This window comes from Equus przewalskii, chromosome 2 (genome assembly GCF_037783145.1).
Source record: "Equus przewalskii isolate Varuska chromosome 2, EquPr2, whole genome shotgun sequence".
NCBI classification, from domain to species: Eukaryota; Metazoa; Chordata; class Mammalia; order Perissodactyla; family Equidae; genus Equus; species Equus przewalskii.
The window spans coordinates 47,520,756-47,533,669 of record NC_091832.1 but is presented as its reverse complement, the minus strand read 5'-3'; the positions used below and the strand labels follow the sequence as shown (position 1 = coordinate 47,533,669).

At 50.1% G+C, this 12,914-nt stretch overlaps 1 protein-coding gene across 15 annotated transcripts in view; it reads right to left on the bottom strand.

Annotated features, from left to right (window-relative positions):
- MORN1 (MORN repeat containing 1) overlaps positions 1-12,914 on the bottom strand; it is a 61,245-nt gene that overhangs the window by 30,200 nt on the left and 18,131 nt on the right. For all 15 annotated transcript variants that reach the window (XM_070605304.1, XM_070605209.1, XM_070605188.1 and 12 more), the window contains 3 exons: positions 12,107-12,217; positions 3,802-3,925; positions 3,144-3,316 (listed from right to left, as the gene is read on the bottom strand). In XM_070605304.1, the coding sequence (XP_070461405.1) occupies positions 3,144-3,316; positions 3,802-3,925; positions 12,107-12,217 (408 nt within the window). The remainder of the gene's footprint in view (positions 1-3,143; positions 3,317-3,801; positions 3,926-12,106; positions 12,218-12,914) is intronic.

Genomic DNA, 12,914 nt, shown 5'->3' with positions numbered 1-12,914 from the left:
CTGAACCTGGGCCGCTGAAGCAGAGTGTGTTGAACTTAACAGTAGGCCACTGGGTCTGGCCCTTCCTGAGACTTCCAAATGCACGCACAGGTCCCCTCGGGGCTCTCAGCAGGTGCTGCTGTCCGGTCCTGTGTCCTGCGCATGTGGCTCTTGTCCAGGTAGGCACAGAGGCAGTAACTCTTTGCTGGAACCAGCATAGGCACCATGACCCCTAGACTCACCACAGGCTTGAAAAAGGGCTTGAGGGTCCTCGGCGAAGGTCTGGGGAAGGAAGAGATGCTGGAGACGGGAGCCGGGAGCGGGCGGCCGTGCTGGGAAGAAGCGTGAGAGGACGGCTGATGTTTCTGGTCCTGAGCATACAAACGCTGCCCTTGTGCAGAAAGGACCCCTGGCTGACATCCCTGCGTGGGCGGCCTCAGGATGCTGCGCTTTAAGCTTTCTCTCAGGATAATGGATAAAGAAGACTTATAAGTTAAAACTACTTATCTCCACATAGTCATAGAATAAGCCATTTCATTTAAAAAGAAAAAAGGCCTTGCCCACTTCCCACTCCTGCGGCTCTCGTGTCCCCCTCTGGCCGTTTCTGGGGTTTCGTTCTGCAGCACCCTGCAGTCAGAGGAGCTGTGGGGCCGTGCCCTCCTTCCTGCTGACCGAGGGAGGGTGACACCCGCTGGGTCAGTGAGGCGGACGCCCTGGGCCGCTTGGACACCAGAGAGCAGGCTCCTTGTTTAAGCTGTCATTACTTCAGGGTTTTTTCTTACTTACGGCAACGGCCAGCCTGCCTGCGGCAGGACTGAAATCTGCGATGACTTCATTTAGTCTTTGCAGAGCGGAAAGACGGACAGCCAGTGTGTTCTGATGCAGGCAGACTGGCCCCCACGTGTCTGCAGGCTGCGGGCAGGGCAGGCCTTCCCGCAGAGCCTTCAGTGGTGAACCGGCCATGAGGGAAACCAGTTTTAAGAGAAGTGAAAGCAGAGTGGAGCCCACCTCCCTGACCCCGGGGGGCCTCCTCCCCTCTTAGTGTGCGCTTCTGGGGTCAGACCCCTGGGTGGGGACAGGAGGTTGGGGGGTGCAGTGAGGAGCTTGGTCAGCAGTCCTGGAGGCAGATGCTGTTATAGCCTCATTTTACAGAAGAGGAAACTGAGGCACAGGGAGGTTCAGCTAGAAAATGGTGGAGAAGCAGCAGCCCGCCTCTCAAGGTTGATCCCCAGATGCACCTGGCGGGGGACCCAGGATCCCCGATTCAGAGCTTTCAACAGGAGCTGAGATGCCTGCAGGGCTGGGTGCCAAACCTGGGAGGTCGAGGGCTCAAACCCGCGGGGGTCTTACAAAACCAAAGACGTGTTCCCTGGTCTCCCACAGGTGACTGCCTAGATCCCAGCAGAGCTGGAGGCCTCTCAGGACGCACTGCCCCGAGCTGCCATGAGGCCCCTGCTCGAGCAGCAGCCCCCCAACCTGCACGGCGGGCGGCCCGCGGGGCTGGTGACCTTGGCAGGCGCGAGCCGCTGGCATCACACGTCAAGGAGCAGGCGCGGGGCCTCGCATTCCGGGGCCTGGTTTCCATCGAGACCGAGACCTCGTTACTGGCTCTGAAATGCCTCCAAGTGGAAGGCGTGGCGCCCAGGGAGTGTTTTTATGCAGAAACATGAGAGCTGTTCTGCCGACGCAGCGTAAAATTGCTTCCATGAACCGAGGTGTATGCAGACAAGAGGTCATGGGCCAGGCCCCAGGCTCCCTTGCACCCGCCGTCGGACCGGCTGGGCTTCACTTGGCCCAGTGTCGGGCCCACCGCCTCCTTGAGCCTGCAGCCCCATGAGGAAAGGACCCGGCCTCTGCTCCCTGCCACCGGTCCAGCCTCGCTCTGGACTCTGCGTTGTGACAGCACTTCACATCTGCTCCCTTTTGCTCTATGACCGGGAAACTGCGAGCCTGTGCCCCTCGCTGGCAGCGTCTGGCGCTGGAGTCCTAACAGGGGATGGGGCCTCTCCAGAGGGCTGAGGAGAGCGTGGAGGCCCCCAAGCTAGAGTGCATGTGAATTACCGGGTGGGGACCCCCGACCCCGTTTACTGAGCCGCCCCACTCCTCTTGTCATGGTCCCGAAGGATTGGGGTGCAGCTGTGTGTCCTGAGGGGATGGTACGGGGGGCCAGGGGACCCCCACGGCCGACGCTCAGCGAGGACATTAACTCAAACGCTCCCCCGTTAGGATGCCAGCCGCGCGTCGGCCACAGAAGCTGTACAGGAGGATTCAATGTCCCCAAGCACAACCAACTGGTGACTCAACTCTGACTCAACCCCTGAGCTGCAGCACCAGCTCTGGGAATCGTTCCAGAACAATCCGTGGCGAAGCCAGGCCATGCATTCTACGGAAGCAGGTTCTCGCCTGCCTGGCCTACGGGGGTGGGGGGCTCTGCCCGGCACCAGGAGCTGCATCTCCGTGAAGAATTGGGGACCATGTGCACGTGGAGATGCCGGCCAGGCAGAAGCGGAATCAGACAGAAAACCAGGGAAACACATGAATGGTCAGGGCCGCAGGCTGCCCACAGAGCTGGGGGTCCCTGGGGCTGGGGCCACGGGATGGCTCCCACTCGGCACGAGCCATGGGTATCCTGTCCAGGCTGGTCACAGGCGGTGGCCTTGGGGGTTTGCTACCCTCCAGGCCCGGTGCTCAGCCTGAAGGGCCCAGAGACAACTCTGAGCCCTTCGGCCCAGGGGCTGCATCCTGCTGCTGGGCTTTCGGTGGACAAGCAGAACAACCTCCCTTTGCATTTATGGCAACAACCACATCTGAACGTGGAGAGCACAGGACGGCCAATGCAGCCGGCACCTGGGACTGCTGGTCCCCTGACGTGGGCTCTGGGCTGGCACAGTGAGGACCTGCACCTGAGAGGCCTGGACGCCCAGGAAGGGCAGCCCGCAGCCTGCCTTTTAACCCACAGGAGGCCCTGCTTGCTCTCGGCCAAGGCCTGCTTAGGCCGAGCACTGTCTTCTGGGGACGTCCTGTCTCTCCAAGGTCACTGTGCCCAGCTTCTCAGGGGTCAGCTTCATTTTCCTTCTGCCAGGTTCTGGGACCCTAGCTGTCCCCCTACGCACCCCTGAGCTCTTGGGCTGCCCACCGCCGACCAGCTGGCTAACTCCACTCACCAGGCAGGCCGCCGGGGGGGTCCTCCTGGCCACACAAAGCATCTGATGCCAGCGCCGGCTCCAGGTCTCCCTCGTGGAGTGGCGAGTTGGCTCTGGAACTTTCCAAGGCAGCTCTGGGCTCCAGGCCCCCAGACTTGGGGCTCGACAAGGGATAGGTGATGCAGTCAAATCCGCTGCGAAGGGGACGGTGGGGTGGGCTCTGCTCACACCAGGCTGGGGGCATACCTGGTCACAGGGGCACTCGTGGCCCAGGGGCTACTCCCGGGGGAGACAGGGCCAAGTTGGCCACTCTGAGACTAAGGTGGTGCGAAGGAAGCGGGGCGGTGAAGAGAGACGAGGAAGGGGGGAGGGAGGGAGGAGGGACCACCTGAAACCATGCTGTGGCCCCAGCCCCAGTCCCTCCCGGTCACTGTGCCCGGCTGCCCTTCCTGCCTGGCCCCCACTGTCTGAAGGTGCCTTCATTTCTCCCCCACTAGACGGAGCACACCATGTCTGGAGGTCACCACTGTGTCCCCAGCGCCCAGAGTCCTGGCGGGTGTGGGAGTGCTGTGGGGAGTGGCTCTTGGCGCAGCAGCTCTGGGCCACTCCTCCTCAAAGTCCAGGAAGGACCCCTTCCCCCTGCCTGGCATGGGCATCAACCAGGGTCCCCCTTACTCACAACGGGGTCTGGATGGGCATCTCCCGGTCGTCCTCGTCCACTTTGAAGAAGCTGACCTCTGAGTAGGCCTGGAGCTGCACGTACCTGACGCCCGCTGAGATCTTCAAAACCCGGCCATCCTCACCTTCCGGAGGGAGAGAAGCAGACTGTGCCAAGGAACAGCCTGGCAGCCAGCACCTGGGTCTCCCTTCCTCCCCAGTCTTGCCCCAGGCAGGGCTAAGGACGGAGGGCAGTTGTGAGGGGCAAGGTGAGGAGAGCGTGCTTGCCTTCCCAGGCTTGGCCCCTCCTGGCCCTCAGCTGAACCGTTCACACCTCCCCAGCATCTCCATCCCCCACTGGGAGTCCCAACCCAAGACTCCAGCCCCAGGCCTCAGGGCGCCCCCACGCCTCTGCCTGTCCCTACACCTGCGGGGGGGGGCCTCTCCTGGCCCACCAGCCTCGGGTTCAACAGCTGCACGTCCCAGCCTTGGCCCAGTCAGGGGCGTGGGGGATGGCTTGCTTCCATCACGGTCCTGGTGACCCAGGGGGACAGTGCCACTTGTTACCCATCCCACTTGTCTACACCCCTGAGGCACCCGGCACAGGGCCTGGTCATATGGACTCGGGGGTTCAGGGTCCAGTGGAGAAGGGGAGTCAACAACAACCAGTGTCACTAAAGGCCTGTCATCCAGGCTCTTGCGCTGCTAAGATCTGGAAAGGGAGACACGGAGGGCAAATGCTGGAAGAACTTTGCCATGGACAGAGAAGGTGCCAAGTGCAGCACAAAAACCAACCATGGTTTGTCAGCTTCCATTTCCGGTAAAGGTGGAGAAACTGGAACCAATTTACCCTCCTACTTGGAGCAACCAAAGAAGCAGACAAAATATAACGAGACAATGATTTTCAAGATCCTGGACCTCAGGCAAGGCCAGTGGTCCCTGAAAGACATAGACTTTATGGTTGCAGGTCGCTGCCTTGAGTGAGTGTGCGGGATGGGGCACAGAAAGGGGCCTGAGCAGAACCTAGAAAACTCTCTCCCTCGGTGAGGAAGCACAGCTGCGAGTCCGGGAGAGCAGGCACACAGTAGGAGTCCTCGGGTCCCAAGGACGAGGAGCAGAGAGGAGAGAGGACCCAGTGGTCTGCAGGGTTTGTGGGTCCCCTGGGTGGACAGCAGAGCACAGATCAGTGCACAAGCGAGGCCAGAGGAAGAGCGCCTGAGAGAGTGAGAGGGGACAGGGCTGGGGGCACACTGGCAGAGCTCTCAGAAGGGTCTTGCTTCAGTAACAGGGAATAATTTGTCTCAGACTGAGTTCTCCTCCAGACCTAACCAATCATCAAGCAAGACCCGAAAGGATAACCTGTCTTCAAGTAACTTCACTGCGCCCAGAACAAAGCTCAGAACATTTACAGCAACACAGAAAGATCAGAAACATCCAGCCCCCAACAAGGTAAAACTCGTAACGTCTGGCATCCAATCAAAGCTTAGCAGGCACACAAGGAACGCAGGAGAGTACGGCTCATGACGAGGAGGAGCCCCATCAACTGAAAGTGACTCAGAACTTACACAGCAGTTAGAATTAGCAGATAAGGAAATTTCAGAAGGTTACCATTATAGCTATATTCCACGTGTTCTCTGGATGGGGGCCATGACAGATGAGGCAATGAAGAAAAAAAATATTCACGAACATGAAAACATAGCTATAGAAACTATCCAAAATGAAATGGCGAGAGAAGAAGAAGAAAAGGGGAAAGAAGGAAGGGAGGAGGGGAAGGAGGGAGGGAGAGAGAGCCCATGAAGAGTGAGGCAACTTCAAGCAGCCTAACATGTGGGTAATTGGGGTCTCTAAAAGAGGGAGGGAGAGGCTGTGACAGAAAAACCATTTGAAGAAATAATGGCTGAAAAATTCTCAGATTTGATGAAAACTATAAACCCACAGATCCACGAAGCTCCATGGACTCCAAGCACAAAACACAGGAAGAAAATTAGGCCACGTCACATCAAAATCGAACTGCTCAAATCAGTGATAGAGAGAAAATCTTAAAAGCAGCCAGAGAAAAAGGACACGTCTGTGCAGAGACACAAAGACAAGGATCACAGTGATTCATCGCTGGAAACAAGGCAGACAAGAAGACGATGGGGCAACATCACTGAAGAACTGGAAGATGAACCAGAATCTGCACCTGGAAAAACATCTACCACAAATTAAAGTGAAATCGAGACTCTCCAGACATGCGAACGCTGAAAGAATTCATCACCAGCAAACCTGTATGACAAGAAATGTTAAAGGTTAAGTCCTTCAGGCAGAAGGAAAATGCTGCCAGATGGAAATCTGGATGTCCAGGAAGGGAACGAGGAGAACCAGGAATGGTAACTCTGTGGGTAAATAGACGAGATTTCTTTTTCTGTTTGTTAAATACTCTTTAAAAGATAAATGACTGTTTAAACAAAAATGATAATGTATTATGAAATTATTAGATACGCAAATGCAAAATGTTTGAAAACAACAGTCTAAAGATTGGGTTTGTAGAAAAAGAAGTATGTACTATTGTAAGCTTCTTATACATGAAGTAGTTTGGTATCACTTGAAGGTAGACTGTGATAAGTTAAAGACGTACATTGTAAACCTTAAAGTAATCCCTAAAATAACGAAACAGAGTTACAATTGACAAGTCAGCAGAGGAGACAAAATGGAATCATAAAAAATAATTAATTAATCCAAAAGAGATAGGAATAGAGTATAAAGGGGAAAAATAAACAGCAGGGGCAAACAGAAAATAAGTAGTAAATGGTAAGATTGAACCTGCTATATCAATAATTATATTAAATGTGAATGGTATAAACACTTTGATCAAAAAATAGAGATGGTTTGATTGGATAAAAAAGCAAGAGCTTCGTGCTGCCTACAAAGACACACTTTAAATATACAGACACAAATAGGTTACAAGTAAAAGGATGGATAAAGATGCTGACACTGTCAAAAGAAGATGGGGTGACTATATTAATATCACAGAGAGTAGATGTCAGAGCAAGGACTATTACCAGGAATAAGGAAAGTAATTTCACAATGACAAGGAGTCAAATAATTAAATGACATAAAAATCCTAAATGTTTATGTGCCTAATAACATAGCTTCAAAATAAATGAAGCAAAAATTGTCAGAAATGAAAGCAGAAATAGACAAATCCACAATTATAATCAGAGATTTCAATATACCACTGTCAATAATTGATAGACAAGCAGACAGAAAATCAGCAAGGATATAGCAAACCTGAACAACAATATCAACAAAAATCACCTGCTGGACATTTATAGAATATTCTACCCAATAAGCATAATTCGCACTCTTCTCCAAGCGCACAGAAAACATTTATGAAGATAGACCATGTTCTAGGCCATTAAACATGTCTCAATAAATTTAAAAGGATTCAGGACATACAAAGTATGACTCTAACCATGTGGAACTAAGTTAGAAATCAATAACAGAACGATCTCTGGAAACTCTCCAAAATTTTGGAAATGAAACAACACACTTCTAAATAACTCATGGGCCCAAAAAGAAATCAAAAGAGAAATCAGAAAGAATTTTGAATTGAATGAAAATGAAAGCATAACATATCAAAATCTGCAGCATGCAGCTAAAGCAGTACAAAGGGGGGAATTTATAGCAACAAACTTCTATGCTAGAAAAGAAAGGTCTGAAATAAATAACCTTAGTTTTCACCTTAAGAACTAGAAAAATAGGAGCAAATTAAACCCAAAGTAAGAACAAGTAAGGAAATAATAAGATCAAAATAGAAATCAATGAATAGAAAACAGACAACAATAGAGAAGTCAACGAAGCCAAAAGTTGGTTGTTTATTAGTGAAACTGATAACCTCTAGCCAGACTAGTCAGGAAAAAGGAAAGAAGACACCAATAATCCACATTAGGATCAAGAGAGGTGATATCAACACATAAAAGGGAGAACAAGAGGATATTATAACAAGCTTATGCCAATAAATCTGTTGACTTAGATGAAATGAACAAACATTCCTTGAAAGACACAAAACACCAAGCTTACTCCAGAAGAGACAGGAAACCTGAATGGCCCTATATGTCTAGCAAAGAAAGTGAATTAGTAATTAAAAATCTTCCCACAAAAAAAACTCCAGGCCCAGATGGGTTTTGTATTGAATTCTACCAAACTTTTAAGAAAGAAATAATACTGATTCAACACAAACTCTTCCAGAAAATTGAAAAGGAGGGAATTTCTGCAACTCATTCTATGAGGTCAGCATCACCCTGACACCAAAACCAGACAAAGACATTATGAGGAAAAAAAAATTCAAGACCAATATCCTTCATGAACAGAGATGCAAAAACTCTAAACAAAATTTTAGCACACAGATGCCCAGATAATTCAATGGGGAAAGAATAGTTTTTCAACAGATAACACTGCGACGATCAGGTGTCCACACATAAAAGAACGTAGCTGGACCCCTGCCTCACACCACACACCAAGATTAACTCCAAGTGGATCACAATCCTAAATATAAGAGCTAAAAGTATAAGATTCTTAGCAGAAGACATAGGAGTATATCTTCATGAGTCTAGGCTAGGCAGTCTTCTTAGATATGACACCAAAAGCACAAGCAATGAAAGAAAAAAGAGATCAATTGGACTTCATCAAAATTTAAAACTTTTGTGTTCAAAGGACACCATCAAGAAACGGCAAGATAGGGGCTGGCCCCGTGGCCGAGTGGTTAAGTTCGCGCGCTCCGCTGCAGGCGGCCCAGTGTTTCGTCGGTTCGAATCCTGGGCGTGGACATGGCACTGCTCATCAAACCACGCTGAGGTGGCGTCCCACATGACACAACTAGAATGACCCACAACTAAGAATATACAACTATGTACTGGGGGGCTTTGGGGAGAAAAAGCAAAAAATAAAATCTTAAAAAAAAAAAAAAAAGAAACGGTAAGATAACTCACAAAATGGGAAAAAATATTTGCAAATCTGATATCTGATAAGGGATTTGTATCCAGAATATATAAAGAACTCAATAACTCACAATAAAAAGACAAGTGGGCAAAGGCTTTAAACAGACATTTCACCAAAGAAGATGCACAAATGGCCAACAAGTACATGAACAGATGCTCCACACACTAGTCACTAGGGAAACGCAAATCAGAGCCATGAGGAGATTCCATTTCACACTCTCCAGGCAGACTTTATCCCAAAGACAGACAATGACAAGTGCTGGCAAGGATGGGGAGCAATTAGAACCTCAGGGAATGGAAAATGGTGCAACCAATAGAAAGAAAACATCCAGACTGAAAAAGAAGAAGGAAAATTGCATTTATTTGTAGATGACGCGTAGATGATCATATACAGAAAATCCTAAGAAATCCTCAGAAAAACTAGTAGAACTAACAAGTTAGTTCAGCAAGGTCAAAGGACATAAGATCAATGCATAAAAATCAATTGCAGCCTAGCAATGTCTGAAATGAAGAAAGGGGAACAATTCTATTCATAATAGCACAAAAAAGAACAAATCAAAAAAACAAATTTATTAATGAACACATTGTAATTAAATAACTAATAATAAATTATTAATCATCTATTAATAAATTTAACAACAGAAGTGGGAGGTGTGCAGTCTGCAGATCACAAACCCTGCCGAGAGAAAGTGGGGGTGTCAGTAAACAGGGAGCCGTTTCACACTCATGAACTGGAACGCAGTCCGGCGGAAGCAGTTCTCCAGCCAGGGTCAATGGAGTTCCTAACAAAACCCCAGCAGGGTTTTCTTTTTTGCAGCAATTGTCAAGCTGATCCTAAAAAATTTATACTGTATGGAAATACAAAGGTCTCAGAGTAGCCAAAACAATTTTCAAAAAGAACAAAATTGGAGGAATCTCCAACTTCAGAACTTACTTTGAGGCTACAATGATCGAGACGCTGTGGTGGTGGTGCAAGGACAGACACTGAGAGCAACAGAGCCGAACTGAGAGTCCAGACATAAACCCTGACCCCACTGTCAGGGGATTTCTATCCAAAGTGCCAGGCATTTCACTGGGGAAAGGACAGTCTTTTCAACACATGTGCTGGGACAATTGGACACCCACACACAAAAAGATGAATTTAGGTCTTTATCTTATCCACAAAAATTGACTCAAAATGGATCACAGACCTCAATGTACAAGCAAAATTTCTGGAAGGAAATTAGAGAAAATCTTTGTGAACTTGGGTTAGGCTAAGAATTCTTACATACATTACCAAAACTATGATCCATAAAAGAAAAAATTAACAGATTAGACTTCACCAAAATTAAAAACCTTTGCATTTCAAAACACAGCATCAAGAAAATGAAAAGATTGAACTAGCCCTGACGACCTAGTGGTCACAGTTCAGTGCACTCTGCTTCGGCGGCCTGTGTTCTGTTCCCAGGCACTGAGCCACACCGCTCATCTACCAGTAGCCATGCTGTGACAGCAGCTCACACAGAAGAACTAGAAAGACTTACAACTAGAGTATACAACCATGTACTGGGGACTTGGTGAGGAAAAAACAAAGAGAGGAAGATTGGCAACAGATGTTGGCTCAGGGCAAATCTTCCTCAGCCAAAAAAAAAAAAAAAAGAAAGAAAGAAAAGATAAGCCACAGACTGAAAGAAAATATTTGCAAAGATGTATCTGATAAAGGACTTGTATCCAGAACACATAAAAAGCTCGTATAGCTCTAAGAAGACAAACAACCCAATTTAAAAAAATGGGTAAAATCTTTGAATAAATATTTCTCTAGAGAAGATATACACACGGCCAATAAGCACTCAAAAAGCCGCTCATCATCAATAGTCATTAGAGAAATGCAAATCAGAGCCACAAGGAGATGCCACTTGACACCCTCGGATGGTTGCTCCGGGGAGCACCAAGTGTTGGCGAGGACGTGCAGAAATCAGAACCCTGGGACATGCTCATGGGACCGTAAAATGGGGCAGCCACGCTGGCAAACAGTTTGGCAGTTTCTTTGAGGGTTTCAACATAAATCTACCATACGACCCAGCAATTCCACTTAGAGGTAGGGCCCTGAGAGAAGTGAACACATGTATTTACACAAAAACGTTCAAAGCAGCGCAGTTCACAGTAGCCAAAATGTGCAGACAACTCAGCTGTCCACTGCGGACGAAGGGGTCCACAGAATGCCATGTCTGGGTGTGCTGACTGCTATTGGTCAATAAAAAGGAAAGATGGACTGACACACCGCAACATGGCAAACCTCAAACACACTGCAGCTGAGAGAAGCCGAGCAAAAGGCCACCTGTGGCGGGAAACGTCCAGAAAAGGCAGATGCAGAGAAAGAAAGCGGATGCGTGGTTGCCTGGGGCGGGGGTGGGAGCCCGCTGGGAACCGGGGATCCTTCTGGGGTGAAGAAAATGTTTACAGGGACATTACCTATACATTACCTGGCTCAGAAGCCAGAGGTGTGATGTGGTGATGGCTGCCCGACTCTGTAAATTTGCTAAAAATCATTGAATCACTTAATACGGGTGAATTTTATGGTATGTAAATAGCACTGCAAAAAAATAAACCAGTTGTGACTAAATGTGTTTGATACGTGCTGCAAACCGAGGCTTCCTAATAAATGCTTGTTGAACTAAGGTGAGTTCATGCACATTAAGAATCTTGGGCATGCATTTACTAATGGGCAGTCCTGCTCCCGGAGATGGCACAGGTGACAGCGTGAGGGCCGCTGCACGCCGTGGACCTTCTGCCCTGCTGCCTTGGCCAGAATGTCCCTCTCTGCACCACAACCTCCGCTCACAGGGCAGGAAGGGCTTTGGGAAGTCAGCTGTCCACCCCTCTGCATCGCAGCAGGGCTGATTAGAGACCTAACAAGCAGCCCAGACGGGTGGGACTCTGTCCTCGCTCCACTGCCTGCGGAGGACAACGAGAAACTCTCCCCTCGCCAGGCCGTGACTGGCCCCACGCTGACGGGGCAGCGCTGCAGACAGGTGCCCGTGTTCTGCATTCTGTCAACTGCGTGACAACCACAGACACACGCATGCACACAAAGAGCACACGTGCTTGCACACGTGTTCACACACATGCAGGCGTGCTTGCACACATGAATGCATGCACATGGATGCTGCTTCCCTCCAGCTGGAGGGCTCACACGCCTGTTGTCCCTTCTGCCAAGGCTCTGGCACCAAGAACTTCTAAACAAAGTTACCACGGGGTGTCCGGGATGCCAGAGCCACATGTGGCATCTTGTCTGTGCTCTCCCGACTTCGGAACCTGACACCTGTTTATCATTCTGAAAAGTCCAGTCGTCATCTTGGAGTCACTTACTCTTGGCAACTTCTCCATCATCCTGCTGCAGCTGAACCTTCACAGAGAAGGAAGATCCCTGGGCCACATCCATCACCTCTGGACCCAAAATCACGATCCTTGTGGCTTGCGCTGGGAGAGAGCAGAGCGCGGCGTCAGCGGGTGGCTGGGCCGGCCGGCCACTTGCACCCCACGTGAGAGCCACGGGCGTGGACCCCACACCCCTACAGGCCCTTTCACGGTGATGAACGTGTACGCAGCTGCAAAGGCTGGCAAATCCCTGCAGGAGCCACCTGGCAGTCACAAAACCGAAAACGTGGCTCGCTCTGAGGGTCAGCTATGACTACTTAAAGGAATCCACTTCAGAACTGCCTTGATTACACCAAATAGACTGCAGACGTCCACCAAATGCTGCAGAGGCGGAAGTGGTACTCAGCAGTACTCAGGTCTGCACACAGCGGAATGTTCCAGCACGTCCTCCTGCTGGTCAGGACCCAGGTCCTGCATTCCCTGCGTCTGAGTCAGGGGCTTGGTGTGTGCTGGACGAGGCGCTGAGGCTGCCTGCCAGGGAGCTGGCCTGGCCAGGGCGGGTCTCCCTGCAGGCTGGCTGGCCAGCACCTCCTGGCGGTCAGGGCTGCCCCTGCTCCACTAGGACCTGCGGGGTTGTCCTCCAGGGTCTGAGCAGCTGGACACGGCATTATCGAACAGTACGGGCTTCCCCCGAGTCCCTGACTCCCCAGAAGTGATGACCTTGGCACAGCACAACTTAGGGTTTTAAGCAAATGCTGGGAAAAGCTCAGGAGGTCAGGCCACCTGGAGCTCTACCCAT